The sequence below is a fragment of the Schistocerca nitens genome, chromosome 3 (genome assembly GCF_023898315.1).
Source record: "Schistocerca nitens isolate TAMUIC-IGC-003100 chromosome 3, iqSchNite1.1, whole genome shotgun sequence".
Taxonomy (NCBI): Eukaryota; Metazoa; Arthropoda; class Insecta; order Orthoptera; family Acrididae; genus Schistocerca; species Schistocerca nitens.
Window position 1 is genome coordinate 80,783,925 of NC_064616.1, and position 20,752 is coordinate 80,804,676.

Genomic DNA, 20,752 nt, shown 5'->3' on the forward strand with positions numbered 1-20,752 from the left:
TATGAGAAAAACAATAATTTATAAAAATTTTTACTTGGTGTGAGTTACTTCCTATTCTCCTGCAATTTACTTGTTATAATGTTTTTGTTTCTATTATTCTGCCACTTGTTTTGTAACATCCTAAAAAGTTTTGTTTTTATCTCATGCATGTCATTTTATTACATAGGAAGACCACTGGATTCCTAGATGTAGCTTATGCTTGGAATATCAGGTTAGGGATTTTATAATTCTCTGCATTTATTTATTTACTTTACTAAATATTTCATTCTTAATACCCATAAGGCTTCATATGTGACAAACTGAGTCATCTCATGTTTGACAGGTTGATTGTGTACCACATAAACTAAAATGATAGTAAGATATATTAGCCCATTACCACCCATCCCCACCTCCTCATTCCTCAACAACCCACCATTTTTGAGAAAATCATCCCGTAAATTTCTGATGCACAATCAACTTAAACTTCATGATACCTACAAATGATTAAAAGGTGAGCATTTTTCATCATCATAAATGGAGTCTGCAAAAATATATTTTCCAACGAACTACAAAAATCAACTTCCACAATTTCCACTTATGTACCCATATATTTAACACCCTCCAATAAAAGCAGTGGCCAAGCAATGAAGACAATCTGGCTGGGGAATGGAGGACCTGTGTTCAATTCCTACATTAATTCTGCAGATTTTTTCACATTTGTTTTTATCTGTATCAAAATTCATAGTTCTAGAAGAGGTCATAAGGTAAATAAATCAATAAGGAATACTAGCGAAGTAGGTGAATAAATTTCCCAAACAATTTTTTATTAGTGAAAAATTAAAAGCATAAACCTCTTTGTATGAAAACAGTTCCAATAACTGCTCCAAACTCATCACAAACGACTGTGGACAGCTGATCACGGGACTCTTTGTTTATACCAACACACAGTACAGAATGCACACAGTTTCAGGCATCCAGGTATGTTATCATCATTACCAGTTTGCCATTACGTATTTCTGAATTTTGAAGAGTTATGGTCTCCAACATAATGCACACAGTTACAGGAATCCAGGTAGCTTATCCTCAGTGCTAGTTTATTTATTTAGTGCTCCTATTATCACATTCATAATGTTGGACTTGTCAAAGTACAGAACAATCTAAAATATTGCATATTTATACCATGTATAAAATATTATCATTGGTATCAACACATCTTGATAACAAAAACATTATTCTGCTTAATTAGATTATACAGATAGAATAAAAGCTAGCGAAACCCTTTCATTTATTTTACTAAGACTATTAAATACCAGTACTTTGGCCGGCCGAAGTGGCCGTGCGGTTAAAGGCGCTGCAGTCTGGAACCGCAAGACCGCTACGGTCGCAGGTTCGAATCCTGCCTCGGGCATGGATGTTTGTGATGTCCTTAGGTTAGTTAGGTTTAACTAGTTCTAAGTTCTAGGGGACTAATAACCTCAGCAGTTGAGTCCCATAGTGCTCAGAGCCATTTGAACCAGTACTTTAGTTAACTAGGCATAGTAACACACAGTGCAAAAGCTAGGTGCATAATTAGATACATAAATGGATGAAAGAAGTATGGTTTTATCTAAGAAAGGTTGATAATTATAAATTTTTGTTGAGAGAGTTATGAAGCAGACCTACAGATTTGAGCAAAATTCCCGGTATTCATTCATGCTGTGGAAGCTGTTGTTTATTAGAAGATTTTTTAGTTCCTTTTTGAATGTATTAATGTTTGGTATTTTTTTATGTTATCTGGAAATGCACTGTACAGAGTTTTTGGTTTGTAAACAGCACTGTCCTGATATATTGCTTTTCTGTGCACATCCCCGTGACAGTCATCCCTGTTCCTTGTTTGATAATTGTGGATCCCACTATTCAGATCTGAAACTTGATGGTTTTTAATGAAGCAGATGCTTTCAAATATAAATGTAGATGGTAAGGCCATGATTTTTAATTCCTTAAGGATACCTCTACATGGTGCTTGTAAGCAACATCACTTATTAATCCTACTGCTTTCTTTTGGAGCTGAAAAGACTGCTCTGCAAAAGGCATATTTCCCCAGAACACTATACCAGACTTCAGTAGACTATGCATGTATGTGTAATAAGCACTTAACACCGTTTTGGTATTGCAACAATCTTTAAGCACTCTTAATATGTAACAGTACTTGCTTAATTTTTTGTTAAGCATTTCTATACATTTTTCACATCTTAGATGCTCATCCACCCATAATCCTCAAAATTTTATATTCTTCTTTTGCTGAATTTGGCTATTTGGTAATGTGAATTTTACATTGGTCCTACACTACTGGCCATTAAAATTGCTACACCAAGAAGAAATACATATGATAAATGGGTATTCATTGAACAAAGATATTATACTAGAACTGACATGTGATTACATTTTCGCACAATTTGGGTGCATAGATCCTGAGAAATCAATACCCAGAACAACCACCTCTGGTTGTAATAACGGCCTTGATACGCCTGGGCATTGAGTCAAACAGAGCTTCGATAGCGTGTATAGGTACAGCTGCCCATGCAGATTCAACACAATACCACAATTCATCAAGAATAGTAACTGGCATATTGTGATAAGCCAGTTGCTCGGCCACCATTGACCAGACATTTTCAGTTAGTGAGAGATTTGGAGAATGTGCTGGCCAGGGCAGCAGCCGAACATTTTCTGTATCCAGAAAGGCCCGTACAGGACCTGCAACATGCGGTCGTGCATTATCCTACTGAAATGTAGGGTTTCGCAGGGATCGAATGAAAGGTAGAGCCACGGGTCATAACACATCTGAAATGTAATGTCCACTGTTCAAAGTGCCATCAATGCAAACAAGAGGTGACCGAGATGTGTAACCAATGGCACCCCATACCATCATGCCGGGTGATACACCAGTATGGCGATGATGAATTCACGCTTCCAATGTGCGTTCACCACAATGTCGCCAAACAAGGATGCGACCATCATGATGCTGTAAACAGAACTTGGATTCATCCAAAGAAATGACGTTTTGCCATTCATGCACCCAGGTTTGTTGTCAAGTACACCATCGCAGGCGCTCCTGTCTGTGATGCAGCATCAGGGGTAACCACAGCCATGGTCTCCGACCTGATAGTCCATGCTGCTGCAAACGTCATCAAACTGTTCGTGCAGATGGTTGTTGTCTTGCAAATGTCCCCATCTGTTGACTCAGGGATCGAGACGTGGCTGCACGATCCATTACAGCCATGCGGATAAGATGCCTGTCATCTCAACTGCTAGTGATACGAGGCTGTTGGGATCCAGCACGGCATTCCATATTACCCTCCTGAACCCACCGATTCCATATTCTGCTAACAGTCATTGGATCTCGACCAACATGAGCAGCAATGTTGCGATATGATAAACCACAATCGCAATAGTCTACAATCCGACCGTTATCATAGCCGGAAACGTGATGGTACTCATTTCTCCTCCTTACACGAGGCATCACAACAACGTTTCACCAGGCAATGCCAGTCAACTGCTGTTTGTGTATGAGAAATCAGTTGGAAACTTTCCTCATGTCAGCACGTTGTAGGTGTCGCCACTCGTGCCAACCTTGTGTGAATGCTCTGGAAAGCTAATCATTTGCATATCACAGCATCTTCTTCCTGTCAGTTAAATTTCGCATCTGTAGCATGTAATTTTTGTGGTGTAGCAATTTTAATGGCCAGTAGTGTATTTTTGTTCCTTACGTGGTTGAAGGTCATCCATACAGTTTTCTTGTCATAGACAACTAGACAGTTATGTTTAAACCATTTTGCTCCATTTCATAATCGTGTTTCCCTTTTGTAATGAAGCTGATATAATCAGCAAATAATTTGGTAACAGCTGTTGAAAATTTTTGTGGTAGGTCATTAATAAAAATCAAGAATAACAATGGTCCCAATACTGAGCTCTAGGGAACCCCATAATTAGAACTTCTATATTCAGAATGGTACACATTTCCATCCTGAGAAAGTTGTGCTCTTTGTTTCCTATCAGTTAAATATAACTTGAACCACTCATACCATGGACACCATAATAATACAGTTTTAACAGCAGTAGATTATGATTTATAAGATCAAACTCTTTAGAAAGATCCAAAAACAACCCACGGATCAGTTCCTTGTCCTCAATTGATCTGTAAACAAGTTTTAGGAAACTGAAGAGAACAGTTTGTGTAGCTTTGCCTTTTCTGAAACCATTCTGTGCATTTCCAAGAATTTTATTTTTGTTTAGGAAGTCTAGCAATCTATTATACATTATTCTTTCAATTATTTTCGAAAATACAGATTAATGATAGTCGTCTGAAATTTCTAATGTCAAACTTGTCACCACTCTTATAAACTGGTATTACTGCTGACTGCTTAAGTTTACTTGGAAACACACCAGTTTCAAAGGAGTCATTGATTATGTCCGGAAGTTGGGAGACAATATTATTGGTACTATATTTAATAATTTCGTCAGGGATACCATCAAATCCACAGGTCATTTTACTCTTTAGTTTGCTGATAGCCGTTTGTACTTCTTTGGGTGTTACGGGATATAGGTACATTGTCCTTTCATTTATTGGAGTTGATACCTTCATCTTTGGATTACATGTAGTGGTGATCATGTTTCCGGCTGCATTAATATAAAGATCATTAAATATATTAGCTATTAGAGGTGAATCCTCAAAAACTTCATTTCTGTGTTTTATGGTGATTTTATTACTTGCATTTTCATGTTTGCCTGTATGGTTATTAATAACTTTCCACATGGATTTCATTTTGTTGTTACACTTTCTGACAGATGAATCATTGTGCTTCTTTTTTGCAGCAAGTATGGCTTCCCCATGCTTTCCCCTATAACACTTTACATATTGTTTCAAGACAGTATTTTACTTTGCACACTTACATAGGATTCTAAGACTTTCTGATGACACTCTGATTTCACTTGTTATCCAAGAATTTGAGTGTTTGTTAATTTTCATTCTGTTCAGAGGGAATGAAATATCATAGCAGTATATATAATTTGACAAGAACTTGAATTTTATATCCACAGAACTATTGCTTTCCATGTCTCAGTTTACATTTTTTAACATTAGATAAAAACCCTAATGCTGTCATCATTAATTAATCTTCTCTCAATATAACCCTTCTTGTTACTTTTCTCATGAGATTTCTCTAGACTCAATTTAACTTCTTGATGGTCAGAGAAACCTGTATCCAATACCTCAGATTTAAAGCAACATTTTGATTTGTCAATGAATATTTGGTCTATGGTACTTTCACTTTTGCTGCCGTATCTGGTGGTATCTTCTACACACATATTCATATTGTATGTTTTTAGTAGATTAACAAGTTTTTGCCCTTTTTTACAGTTGTCCTTGAAATTAACATTGAAATACCCAAGCACAATTATGTATTTTGACTGACTATTTAGATAATTCAGAAGATTTTCCAAATTTTCAGAGAACAATTCAAAATTGCCACATGGGGACCTATATATACATGCAATTAATATTTTACTATCTTTTAGTTCACATAAACAGTATTCCAAATCTTTTTCAATACAGCAGACATTTATAAACCTGCTTTACTTTAATTTAATATCTGTTCTTACATATATACATGTTCCACCCCCTCTATATGTTTCCCTCCAAAAGCTGCAGCCCAACCAATATGTATATGTGTGGATGGATATGTGTGTGTGTGCGAGTGTATACCCCCTAAGGTAAGTCTTTCCGCTCCCGGAATTGGAATGACTCTTTACCCTCTCCCTTAAAACCCACATCCTTTCGTCTTTCCCTCTCCTTCCCTCTTTCCTGATGAGGCAACAGTTTGTTGCGAAAGCTTGAATTTTGTGTGTGTGTTTGTGTTTGTTTGTGTGTCTATTGACCTGCCAGCGCTTTTGTTCGGTAAGTCACATCATCTTTATTTTTAGATATATTTTTCCCACGTGGAATGTTTCCCTCTATTATATTGATATCAGTAATTTGAACCCAACAATTACGTTTGTTATTGTCACTGTTGCATTTCGAAATCTTTTCTGTTGTCTTATTTTCTCTTTCTGATTTTTGCCAGTAGTTTCACTTTGTATTCACCTCCTCCTTTTTACCGTAATCTGCTATACAATTTTATCCCGCCTATATATACTCAATAATACGTAACCCACTTCCAAACCATAACCAAAAAAATTTTTTTGCCGCTTTCAACACTACCGCCGCTATAAAATCCACCATTTCTAGTTCACAAACAGTTCCTTTCACCTTTTAAACAACCATTTCGGCTAGTTCTAATAACTTTTGCTTTATTTCCATTTCCGTTTTTCGCACATCACTGATAATTTTTATCCGCTTCCCACAGGTTTGGTGTCTGTATATGTGTGGATGGATATGTGTGTGTGTGTGAGTGTATACCCCCTAAGGTAAGTCTTTCCACTCCCTGGATTGGAATGACTCCTTACCCTCTCCCTTAAAACCCACATCCTTTCGTCTTTCCCTCTCCTTCCCTCTTTCCTGATGAGGCAACAGTTTGTTGCGAAAGCTTGAATTTTGTGTGTGTGTAATACTGTTATAAAGATAGAGTATTTTTCTTTTCTTACCAATTAATTGATCAATAATGGCTCTTTTGTAAAGAAATCATAAAATGGGCAATACAGGAACAGAAGATTGACAGCTAAAAATGGATGACACACATTTGGACAAAAGCAAAACAGATATTGTATTGTATGTATGTATGTATGTATGTATGTGTGTATTGACCTGGGGGCATAGAAAGAACAGAGAGGCCTCATCCCCTCCATAGCCCTCAGTGGTTCACAACCCCACAACAGGCTACAGCAACAGGCTACAGCAGTCCACTCACCCCACTGCTACCCCACACCGAACCCAGGGTTATTGTACCGTTTGGCCCCCAGTGGATCCCCCCCCCCCCCCCTCCGCCCCAGGAACATTTCATTCCAGGTGAGTGTAACCTCAGTGTTTGCATGGTAGAGTAATTATGGTGTACGAATACATGGAGACAGTGTTTGCTCAGCAGTCACTGACATAGAGTAACTGAGGCAGAATAAGGGGAACCAGCCCGCATTCGCTGAGGCAGATGGAACACTGCCTTAAAAACAATCCACAGGCACAGGCTGACTGGCACACCGGACCTCGACACTAATCCACTGGTCGGATTCGTGCTGGGGACCATCACGTCTTCCCACTTGGAAAGCAGTGCGTTAGACCACACGGGTAGCCAGACAGGCTGATAATATATTACTCACAGAATACGTTTTAATGCTGTTAGAATTTTACTGTGTTTCTTAAATACTTCACTTAGTTTTTTAAAAATGTATGCTCTTAAAAGCTACATAAAATTGAATAACATGATGAACTGAAGTAAACAATACAAAAGGTTATTGTATTATATTACATTAACTTCCTTATAAAGTTATGGCTTTGGAGGGTAAAATCACTGGAGTTCACTAGTTTTATTGCAATGTGGGTTCATAAATTTTTCAAAAATATGCTGTAACTTTTTTTAATTGCCCATACTTCTTAATTCTTGAGAATAACTTTGGTTTTCTCAAAATATCTTTTTCCTTTTACAAAATAACTCTATTTCCAACAATACATAATTCTGAATTACTATTATTATTATTATTATTATTATTATTATTGGTATAGAAAACCTTTCATTATAGTGGAGTTTTTATAGTTTTCTAACTTCTATTGTAAATTGTATCTGTAACAAAAATTTAATTTAATATCACCACTTTTCTCACAACATTTTAACAATGGTTTCTCCTTTGCAGTTTCATGACTGTTCAACATCACTACATAATGGAAATTTAGGTGACAATGATGAGGAAAGAAATCATGTAAAAAATATACTCTTACCAAAAAATTCTCATCATCTTGAGAACCAATTTATTGTTCATTATCAACAAGGCTATGTACAATCAATTAGTATTTTGAAAGATGAGCCATTGTGGTCTATAAATATCAAGAGAAGCCTTGCAAGTATTCTGCAGATGGATATATCAAAATTAAATCAAGGTGCTGCTAAGACTGTGGAGGTACAAGGGAGAAGTATGAATTATGTATCATAGTTACATATTAAAATTTTCCTTTTTTTCTGTATTGAAACTGAAAAATTGCAAATTCATCCTAGAAATCATATCAAAATCTGACTGTATTTGCAATAGTCGTTTATTTTGATTGTTCTACTTTTAAATGCTAAATAGTGCCTTTTTTGTGAATATGACTGACAGAACACATAACTAGCAAAATTAAGGAATTCTCTCTTCCACTCTAAACTTTGTCGATCCTCTGGCTGCAAATGAAAACCAATGGTATCTGAAGAACAAAGGTTATTAGCATAGAAATCATAAGGAAAGTACTCTGCCAGCAACCATTCATTTGTAGATAACAGGTGGTTGGATTAGTGAACATGACAAAAACTGAGTATACTTCTTTTTTTCCAAATTAAACTGTAATCTTCACTGCTCTCAATGCATTTAATCAAAAAGATTACAGTTTTCTGTTTTATCCTGTCACAAAATAAAGTAATTTCGCACAGACAGGGTACTATTTGGTGAAAACATCTTGTCCCTTAAATGTTACACACATTTAAAACATGAAGGAGATAAATGAGGAAATTTAGGGAACAGAATAGATGGTGAAGTACATTATTCTGCAAAACTTAATAATGTGATCGATAAAATAACATAACATATTAACTACTCTGTGGAAGTGAGTGAAAGTGCAGTAGCATGTTACCATAGGCCTCCCAGTCATGCATAGAAAGTTGGACATCACATGGCATGAAGTCAGTGGAACTACAGCACCGATTGGGCTGACCCCATAACACGAGACATTGGAAGGAACAGGAAAAGACAGTGGGTGTCAGTTAGTGAGCACCTATGGAGCACTGTGATGGTGTTCTTCATTATGACATGGCCCAGAGACAACATCTGGATGACTTTATTTATTTATTTATTTATTTATTTATTTATTAGTCCATGTGATCTGATGGTGCACAGTGTGTTGCAGATGTCAGAAAAATACATGTGGAAGAAATACCAGGAAACTGGAACAAGAATGGAATGTGATGACTGCAGCCCAGGAGTTTGTTATTGCTCATAGCATTGTTTCACATTATAGGGAGCATTCTGAACCACAGGCACTGCTGCCAGAATGAGACAAGGTAATCAGTTGTGGTCAAATGGAGTGGCGGATGACTGCTACAGTGTGCAACAGGCAAGACAGGACCCATGCCAAACAGTGGGTGCAGTGGTAACCACATTTTACAGAACTCTAATACAAACAATTTCACGCTCCATAGTGACATGATGACTGTGGGGGTGGTCTTTCTACCCAACTGACCAGTACACTGTGTTCCATTGATGCCCACACATTGGTGGCACGATTTTTTATGGTAACAAGACTATAGAAATTGACCAACAAGGGGTGGGATCACGTGCTCTTCTCAAATGATAACAGATTTAGTCTGAGTAGTAATTCTTGTCATTCCCTTATAGGGCAAAAATAATTAATGCCCCCAGGAACATGGTCATACATCATTGTTTTGGTGGTCCAAGTATTATGGTGTGGCAAGGCATAATGTTGCATGGCCATACTGACCTACAGCTCTTTGAATGTGGTATGCTCACCAATCAACACCATTTTGAAACTTTACTGCTTCCCCACCTACATCTCTTCAGGGGTGTGTTCAGCCCCGACTTCATTTTTATGGATGATAGTGGGTGACCACAATGAACAGTGCAGATGGATACCTCTTCAGATACATCTAAGTTAGAGGCTACATGTTACATTGATTTCAACTTTAATTGTAATTTACTCCAAAATTACAAGATAGTTGCAATATATTTAAAATTATTCAGGAGCAGGAAGTGAAAAATAAATTTTACGTTTGTTTTAGGACTTATGCTGTCAACAATTGTAGTCATTCTAGTACATGCTTCAATTTTTTTTATTTTCTCTCTCTCCCTTTTTTCATACAACACGTGGAACTGGTGGCCTTTCTTAATTGATTTCAACATCTGATTTCAGTATTACTTTCAATTAATCATAAACTCTTGGCCAAATAACATAAAACATTGTTTAACTGCATACTAGCACATAGTTCCACTCTGCTTGCTTAGCCTCAACTTCTCACACTGCTAGGGAAGATACAGCTGTGCTACTCCAACTCTTGCCAGATCTCACAACACACTCAAACCAAAGATATAATTTACATATGAAGGGACTGTAACACAGAGTTTTACATAATAATTTGAATTTGTAGAAGTTGGTTTTATAAAATGAATTACTTACTTTAAATGCTCTAATTTTATATTGTAATTATGAAAATAAATAAAAACCATTACTAATAGCTGGTTTTAGGTACAACAAAAGTATGCATTTAATCATTATATATAGAAATACTGCTTCAAAAATTATTTGTTCAAAATTTTGCATATAAATAAGATACAGTGAACGTGCTAATACCATACCATAACATAATATGAGGAGACCAGTATCAGTTGACAAACTCCCATACCTCAAATGAATTATAATACACCCAGAATTCCACACATAATGCCTTGTGGGTGGGATTCTGTCACCTTCCAGAAACTAAACTGTATCAATTTCTAGTTTTTCATACAATTACGACATTTTTGTAAAGAGTGAAATGAGACAAATCTAAAGTGTTAATTTTCCTTGTTGTAAAATGACTTTTTACATTTTAAAGTTAGAATACATCTTTTTTGCTGTTAACATGTCCACATTTTGATCAACAATACATGATCACATTACACAATCTCACTCTATAAGTTAAGTTTCCCAATTCATTGCCCTCACCAGATGTTTTGTACATTCCTGGAATTATCTGCACTAGCTGACCTAGAGTATCCACACACCTATTAGTGGACATTAATATGGTGTGTGTCTATCCTTTACCTTTATGATGGCTTGAACTCTAATGGGGCACTTTCAATCAGGTATCTGAATATCTGCTGAGGAATGGCAGCCCATTCTTTATCGACAGCTGAAAACAGAGAATATAGTGACAGATGTTGGATTCTGGGGTCTTAAGAGAAGTCAACATTTTACCTCATCCTAAATGTGTTCTATTGGGTTTAGGCTGGAACTCTGGGCAGGCTGGTACATGTGAGGAATGTTATTGTCCACAATAACATGTGTTCATATTCTTTAGCATTTAGCATTTTCTTAAGTACAATGAGGGGATCAAAGCATTACCATGAAAAGAACTTCTGTACTGTAACACCAGTTCCTACATATTTTACTTTTGGCAAGACACATGATGGCAGGCACCAATAGTTGACTTGGACAGCTTTAGAAGAATTGAAATGTCCGTGATGGATTTTTACTCAGATGACATTCAATGATTAGTTCACATTCAAAGCCACTGCTTCTCAGCTGACACTGCAATAGGACCTACCTCTTCTTTACTATTGGGACAACCTCCCATGATTTCTATAGGGGTGCCCAGACACTTTTGATCAGTGTTAACAGCAGTGTTAGGGTGAAGTGTCAAAAAAATCATAAAGGTCAGAATCTGGTGAAACTTCACAACAGGAGGGAACGTGTGCACATAACACCTAACTTAGATATATCTGAAAATGTATCATAAAAATTAATCCTGAACATTAAATGTGAGTGTCCTATCTACATCTTCATCTATTCTCTGCAAAGCATTGTCAACTGCATGGCAGAGGGTAATCGTTATCAGTGTCAATACAAAAGGAAACTTTTGTGTTAAACAGTCTATGAAAGCTGTTCCAAATAATCGTTATCTGTCACGGTACAACTGACTAGAAATTACAAGTGAACATAAAATTAAATATTAAAAATTTGAACACACAGTATTTATGTTCCACAATATTTATTTGATAGTTTGTTATGAACCACTTATGGTTTACCGAAACAGTACCAGTGCTGAGGGAAGATTGTGATATCATGGAAAATTTTAGATAATGTGATCACAATTTTGTTAATTAACATTCTCTTATAGTATGTCTTTGATTAGACACATAATTTTAAAATATTTATGGAATAGTCTATTGGTACTTGGAGGAACATATACATATAAAAAAGAATACATAGTATTTATCTTTGACAGTAATATTTATTTAATAATTGGCTTCCTAGGCTATTATCAAATATCTTAATATTACACTGATAATCCACACAACTTCAGTGAAAGTTCATAGTTGTTCAAAGATTGTTTTCTAAAGTTATGTGACATTTTACAACTATGAGGGCTATCCACAAAGTACATTACATTTTGTAATGAAAAATAAATAAAGTATTGGAAATTTTTTTTATTATATACAGATGAAAGCCACACTTCAATACTACTTTTCTACATAGTTGCCATTTAAATTAAGGCACTTATCATAGCGATGGACGACCTTGGAAATTCCTTCGTCGTAAAATTCAGCAGCCTGCGCCTTCAACCACGTGGTTACCTCTTTTTGAAGCTGTGCATCGTCATCAAAATGCTGCATAGCATAGAATAAGTGGAAGTCACTCGGTGCCAGGTCTGGACTGTATGGTGGATGAGGAAACAACTCCCACTTAAAAGATTCGAGAACTTCACGAGTGGCATTTGCCGTATGGGCCCAGGCGTTGTCGTGAATCAGCAAGATCTTTGAGCCCAACTTTCCCCTGCGCTTGTTTTGTATTGCTCTTCTGAGGTTGTGCAGAGTTTGGCAATACCTTTGAGAGTTTATTGTAGTGCCTCTTTCCAGGAAATCCACAAAAATCGTATTTCTATCGGGTTACTGATTAACCACGTGGTTGAAGGCGCAGGCGGCTGAATTTTACGACGAAGGAATTTCCAAGCTCATCCATCGCTATGATAAGTGCCTTAATTTAAATGGCAACTATGTAGAAAAGTAGTATTTAAGTGTGGCTTTCATCTGTATATAATAAAAAAAATTTCCAATACTTTATTTATTTTTCATTCCAAAATGTAATGTGCTTTGTGGATAGCCCTCGTATATATTAATACAAAACCACAAACGTAATGCAATACCCAAAAATCAGCGAACTTATAAACTTAAAGTATACTTCAAGAGTAATAATATAGGAATGTATAAACAATAAAAACACAATTGAGTGATGGCACAGATTACCATATTATACAGACAAACTGATGAATATGGTGAACCTGCCAAAATGCCAAAACGAAAGTTGTGGGTTCTGTAGAGGGTAGAATGGAGTCTGTGGAATGTTCATATGGGACAGTCACAACAAGCATATTATCTAATGTCAAGAAAAATATTGTCTCACTGCTAGTACTTTAGTAAGAGTGTATACTGAAACTGTGGTTACTCATTAAAGACCAGGGCAGAACTCTTTGATCAGTGTTCATAAAGGGGCAGAATTTCAATTAATGTTAGTTTTCTGCCCTTAATTCCTCTATGGATGACATCAGATTGAATATCATAAGAATGACATTCATTCAGAGCATGTTCAGCAAAGGTGGAGCCTTTTTCAGTCTTCAACTCCTTTCATGCTCAGTCAGTCTAGTAGTTATAGTGCTACCTGACTGACTTTCATATAACTTGCCATACAAATTACAGGAAATCCTATAAATTCCACTTTGTTCTAAAGGTAGAATCTTATCTTCACTGTTGAACAGAATGTGAAACACTGTATTTTTAGTATAAAAAGCTTGAGTATATTTCCTGGATTTTAGTTTGTTGGCACATATCTGTAAAGTCCTGCCTACATATAGTATCAGGGCCCATTTGTTATCAGAGTGGCTAGTGTTTTCTGAAGACAGTACAGAAGTGCTGTTATCCTCTGTCTCTCCATTCTACTGAGTATGCTGTCAATCGTGGTACATCTATAATCATTGCTGTGTGCTATTTCTTTAATTATTTTCAATTAATTTTCAAAATCTGTTTTGGTTCTTGGCAAGATAGTAGACAGTGCACCATGGAGTGGAAGACTGAATGTTTGTGTGTTATAGGATGCTGGGAACTGGCCAGTATTACTGCATCTGTATAAGTTACTTTCTTGTATACTTTGAATGAATGCCATTGCTTACTAATGTCTGTGGTAAGGTCTAAAAAGTCTTCTCCCAACTCCATTGTAAACTCAATTTTACAGTCGTGTGAATTCAAATGTTGAAAAAATTTATTTACTTGTCTGGTGGTATCAGTAAAATAATATTCCCCACTGCCCCCCCCCCCTTCCCCCCACCTTTGTATGCAATGTTCATCACATTCACCAATTTGTTCATGTAATTTGTAAGAGGTACATGATCTGTGCTATTCCTCACTTGTATAATGATTTTGGATTTTATGTTCCTATACTTTTAATCTATGAACATGTTGTAATACAAGATTTATTTGTTTAGAGCTTCTTTGGGTGTTACATTATGCTTGCAGTTTTGTATCAATATATAGTTGCAAAATGTCACATACCTGAAAAACACCCTTTGTGCAGCTATTCAGTTTCTTCTGAAGTTGCATAGACTTTCTGGATAGTATTAGATTAGGTTAGATCAATCCATGTAGGAGCATTGACAATTATGGAAAGGATAGATTGCTATTCACCACAAAGATGAGACACTGAGTTGCAAACAGACACGATGTAAAAACTGTTACACATCAAGCTTTTGGCCAAAGCCTTCACCAGCAAAGGAAAACACACACAAATTCACACTAGTAAGTCCACCTCACACACATGTTTGCTATCTCTTACTGTTCAGGTGAGACAAACTGAAGCAGCCATGTCATGTACCACATCCACTGCAGTCATTGATCAGCTTTTTATTTTGGTATGACTAAAAACCAGCTATTTTCCTGGATGAATGGCCACTGGTGAATTGTGAGCAAGAGCAAAGTGGACTACTCTGTTGGTCAACATGTTTGATGTCAGTGGCTGCTTCACAACATGGGCCCTGTGGATCCACCCCTTCACCACCTGCTTTTCTGAACTGTGCAGATGGGAGTGATCCTTATAACACATTGAATCATCCCAGCCTCAACCTACGGTCCCCACACTGTCCACCCACCAGTTTCTGTCCTCTCTGTCCTATAACCTCCTCCCACCTCAGATCCCTTCACCCTCATTACGCACTGCTCTCTGCCAATGCACACACCAATCTTTTCCCCTTCTCTGATCCTCTCATTTCTGCTCCTTTTTTCCCTTCCCTCCCACCCCCAGGACCTCCTGACACTGCACCAGGTAGCCTTGTCTGCCATCTCAAGTCCCTGCATGCTCTGCCAGGTAGCACTGTTCTCTCTTCCCCCACATGTACTGTGCTATCTCTCCCTCTTCCCCATTCCACAATGAATTGTTGCTCCTGTTTGACACATTTCAGTTCCAGTCTGGCCTGAGCAGCCAGAGATAGTGGTTGTGTGTGTGTGTGTGTGTGTGTGAGGTGGGCTCGCTAGTGTGAATGCATGTTTGTTTTCCTTTTCTGATGAAGGCTTGGCCAAAAGCTTAGTGTGTAACAATATTTTTGTTGCGCTTGTCTGCAACTCAATGTGCCATCTTTATGGTGAGTAAAAATCTATCATTCCCATAATTGTTGTTTAAGAAGCTGATAGCTGACTCATAATGAACTATTAAATAAATATTTTTACGGAACATAAATTTTGTGTATTCACATTTTTAATATTCAATTTTATGTTTACTTATATTTTCTCGAGTCAGTGTAGGAGGCACCTGTGGGTATGCTAATGAAGCCATGGCATCCCCTTCCTCAAGAGAAGCTCCACGCAGTCATCCAGAGGCCAACCAACATCATCTGTATTGGGCTGTTCTACTGGCAGAACAGCTGGAGCTCGTGTTGGTTGTGTGGGTAATATCAGTCTGGCTGGCATGCTGCCCTCAGCGAACTGTAATGTCAGTGGAAGAGGTGCCAGCATGGTGGTCAACAGGGAGTCATCTGTGCCCACCTGAGGGAACAGCTAATTGTAGTGGCATGCCACAAGGTACTCATCGGTACACACCATGAATGCACAGCACCTGCACTGGCTGTGGATGATGCCTGGAATCCAATAACCCTTGGGGCCAGACTGGACTTCCAAGACAAAGTGCAGTGACATCAGTACTGCCACAGGACACTTGTGTGGCAGCAGGAGATCGAGCTGTGTCCACGGCTGCTGGCCGTACAAGAGCTTGGGCGGGCTCCGGTCCCATATTAGTCATTCTGTAACAACTGAGAAAGAATACAAGGGTCTTCTCCACTAAGAAATTCCATGACATATTTGTGCATTTGTGTTCTGAATGTTCATACAAGATGTTCTGCATTGTCATTGGACTGTGGATAAAAGGGAGTCAATGTGATGTGGTACATTCCATTGTGTGAACAAAATTCTTTAAAAGATTGATCCAAAAATTGAAGACTATTTTCTGAAACCACTGTAGCAAGTAGACATCTGACAGAAAAAAAAAAAAAACTGGACAGTGCCTTGACAGTCATGACTGCTGCGTTGGATGGACAATGAACAACATAAAGAAATTTGGAAAAGGCATAAACAATCAATAACCACCAAAAACTATCTAAAAAAAGTCCAGTGAAGTATATGGAATCTTTTTCAAGGTAATGTGGGGGCTTACCAAGGGGAAAAAAGCATTGTGCAGTGGCAGCTGTTGATTTGAACACTTGTGGCAGGCCAGATCCAGGCACTCTACCGTTTGATCAATACTTGGCCAGAACATGTGTTGGCAGGCCAGTTGTCTAGTGCAAGAGGCTCCCCAATGACCTTGATGTAACACATTAGGAACCTCCATGCACAGTTCTGCTGGAAACACAACGTGGGGAGTACCCCCTCCCATCAATAAGAGAATGACACCACCTAACAGGGAAAGGTAGTGTGTCAGATGCCCAGCTCGGCAGATGGTCAAGACACATTTGTCATACCATATGTACCACATGCTTAAGACTTCTCTCAACAAAAATGAGGCTCAACATTGAAGGCAATAAGTGGCTTTGTCAGGTAAAACAGCTGAAGGTTAAAACAAGGAAACTAAAACTTTATAATCTGTGACAAAATTAAATTTTGTACCATATGACACATGAATTTTTTTAAAGCATAAATGGTCTCAAGGACTTCTATTTCGACTTGCAAATAGTGCTGCTGAGCTGCATTGAGTGTTTTGGATGCAAAAGCAATAGGTTTCTCCAAGTCATCTGTGTGATGATGGGCTGTAACTGTCACCACTAAATACTAGAACACATCTGTCGACAACACTAAATGTTTACCAAGTTGGGAGATGGCAAAGCAAGCCGAGGAGCATATTTTGTTTTAAGTTGCATAAATGCATGCCCACAGGCTAGAAACCACTTGAAAGGAACGTTTTTATGAAGCAACTGGTGCAGAGGGTGAGCCAGAGTGGCTGAATCCAGAATAAACCTGTGATAATGTGCGATTTTCCCAATCAATATGCAGTTCAGTAAGTCAAACACCCTGCCAGGAAATTTTGTGACAGATACGCAACAGAAGGTTGAAAAAAGTGTGAATTAGTAAGCTTATATTTAACACCTGCAGTTAACAGAAGAGTAAAGAGAGAATGGAGGTTATGTAAGTGTTCTTCTGTCATTGTGTCTTTAACTACAATATTATTAAGATAGTTGATGCAACAAGGAACATCTACCATAAGTTGCTCCAAAATGCCCTGGAAGATAGCTCAGGCATTAGTTCTCCAAATAATAAACATTGACATTGATAAAGACCAAAAGGCTTGTTCACTATGAGCAATCATTTTGGTGTGCCATCTAATGGAACCTGCAAGTGGACTTCACCTAAGTCAATTTGGGAAAAGGACTGATCCCAGCCAATTTTGCAAGTAATTAACAGCTTGAGGCAGATGGTTTGTGTCAATAACAGACTGTGCAGTTACTGTAACTTTAAAGACTTCATAAACCTGGAGTAGACCCTTAGATATTTTGACATTCACTGGGTAGCCCACGCACTTGTTGGTCGAATGATGCATAATGATGTCAATTGATCCAATGTGGACTTTTCTTGTTCATGTAAGGACACATTTGGACTGCACTAGGAAAAATGCGCCCAAGCCAAAGGTTTAAGCATGATATGCACTGTGAAGTTGTTCACACAGCCTAATCCCTCAGACAACAAATCCAAAAATTCAGAAGACAATGAACCTAGGTCATGATAAGGAGCTTGATCTGATACAAGATGCACAGTGTCAGTAGTAGAAAATTGAAAACCAACGAAAGTGTCTAACTCAGTCAAATTTTCAGTGTGAAGTACATGAAAAACCAAATATGTGGTAGGACAGAGTACAGATTGGTAAGCTGTTGTGAGAATAAATTGATCATGAACAGGAATATGCAGTTTATTGTAGCTTACCAGATGGTGTTTGATGGGAGCCAATGGTGGGGAACCCAGCCATGTGTATGTTTGAGGGCTGAAGAGTGAAACAGCTGTGCCAGTGTCCACTTGTGGCGATAACAGTGTGTTCAGCACAGATACTTCAATAAAGAGCTTATTCCAACTAGTAAACAATGATGACCTAGAATGAATGTCAACATCCATTTGTTCTGAGGAAGGCTGGGAATGACAAACTGACACTATGTGGCCTTTCTTGTGACACTTGTGGCACAATGCCCACCTCTTGTGGCATGCAGCTCTCTCGTTTTGCACAAAGCAAGAAGGGCATTATATAAATGCCACATAGTGTCCTTGTTGTTGCTGATGGGTTTGTCCATTGTGGCTAGGTTTCCTGATTTGAACGGCATTGATTCCTCCTTGCTCATCAACCTTGTTGCTCTGCACCAAAGTGGTTCACTGCCAACAGTGGCAACATCACACGATGCTTCAGTTTGGTGATCCACACTATGGGAGACTGCAAAGGACTGAGAAATGTTTAAATCTTATTCTGAAGATAGATCCTCACACTGAAGGACTCTTGGATGAACTTCCTTATTGGGTGCTAAGCAGATAATCGCATCTCTAACCATGAAGTCTGGATAGGATTCTTTGGAGGTTGTAGTAATTTAGTGATACTTGTGGCTCAAACCCTACAGCTCTGTTGCCTGAGCCCAATAAGACAGTTGTATGTGCTTGTGGCAGCAGCACTGGTAAAATTCGATACAAGCAGCAATGACCTGTCTGCATTTACCATGGGAAGAAGGCAAGAAACTACACATATCATCCAAAAGAGTGGGGCCCATTCCTGGAAAGGAGATTTGATAACTGGTACATATGAGGAGGAATCCATGATAAAAAGAAAGCCTTACAAATTTCTTTCTCCCTTACATTGAATGCAACAAAGTGCTGATGGAGATGTATTTCATAAGCCTCCCACTCTATAGCAGAGTCATTATATGATGGAAATGGTGGGGGTGCACCTGAGATGGTGGAGCCTGTGTGTGTGACACAGCCATGAGTTTTTTTGAAGATGACCGTAGTAAGTTGCTGCTGCTGAAGAAGTGATTGAAGTACCACTTCCATGGATAATTGACACGAAAAAATAATCACTGAAACTGAGTACATGAAAGTTCTACTCCCTGTCACTTGTGTTCTAATTCTACACACAATAAAGGATGTGGCCATAAGAAAACAAGTATTTATTAAGTCACAGTGTGACAGCATAAGTACAATAAAGTTTAGAGAACACACACAAGACTGCCAGCTGGAGCCAGTACATGGTTATATAAATAGCATTTATCAGCCAGGGGCCAGTTGCTACAGACTGCAGGTGATGGACCAAGGCCTCTTGTAAGTGCCTGGAGGAGCCCAAAGGTACACCTCACAAATGAGTGGGTGTATTGACATGCTCTGCATTAGTTTTGATGGAGGTGCAGTAATGTGTGGGTTACTACAGTAAACATGAAAAAACTGGTGGGTGGTGGAGGGTTTAACAGACCTCTTCCTCCCTAAATTTCCACAGTCTATAAGTTGTCCTACTCCTTTGTCCACATGGTGACTTCAGGAACTACAGGAGGTTCCAATTTATAGACAGAGGTTGTTAACATGTACGGACAGTGTCGGTACTTAGCTTTTACACTGGTCTCTTCGTTATTGTCTTCATAGTATATCTTGGCCTTGTTAAGTCTAGGAGTGATTCCACTGAGAGGTTCCAGCGGTTTTCTTTGTGTTAGGATGAGACTAACAGGTTTGCAAGGTAGCGTGATATTTTGTTTTTTAGAGAAAAAGTTATTTTAGTTTATACACATAACATATTTAATAAATCACACATGTAACACTTCTACACCAATATAAACTAAAATATTGTCTTCCACCACATCTGTATTACCACCAAACCCAACCGATCTCGTGTTCCAAAGATCCACCTCCTCCCCGCACAACCATGACCAAAGATAACAGTCTCTTTGAATTGTTAAATGAGAAGTCAAAGACGATATTTACACAAAATATTACATGTAAAAGAATTACAGAAATACATGATTTTACGTTCTGTTATAATACCTCCCCCCCCCCCCCCCAAACAAATTCATGCATGCCATGCATGGGATTGTGTATCACTATGGAACATAAGCACTTCGTGAAAAATTAACTTTCCCATTGATTAATGTGTCCTAAAGACATGCAAAACTGTTTCCTCCAGAAAAGATCTGATTGAGTACAACATAACAAGGATATTACTTAAAATTATTCCACACAAATTAGTCTTTTTAAATATTTCTTAATTTGTATCACTATGAAAAGGATGTGCAATAGGTCAGACAAGTCCCAAAGTCTTACTATTGAACTCGTGCAGAAATTTTAACATATGGTTTAAAGCTCTTCA

At 38.0% G+C, this 20,752-nt stretch overlaps 2 protein-coding genes across 3 annotated transcripts in view; both read left to right on the forward strand.

The window, feature by feature from the left end:
* The window catches only part of LOC126248044 (uncharacterized), a 557,758-nt gene that overhangs the window by 323,695 nt on the left and 213,311 nt on the right, over positions 1-20,752 (forward strand). The gene's annotated exons all lie outside the window — the stretch shown is intronic.
* The window catches only part of LOC126248043 (uncharacterized), a 706,800-nt gene that overhangs the window by 106,499 nt on the left and 579,549 nt on the right, over positions 1-20,752 (forward strand). For both annotated transcript variants that reach the window (XM_049948671.1, XM_049948672.1), the window contains exon 3: positions 7,795-8,058. In XM_049948671.1, coding sequence (XP_049804628.1) covers positions 7,795-8,058 — 264 coding nt within the window. The remainder of the gene's footprint in view (positions 1-7,794; positions 8,059-20,752) is intronic.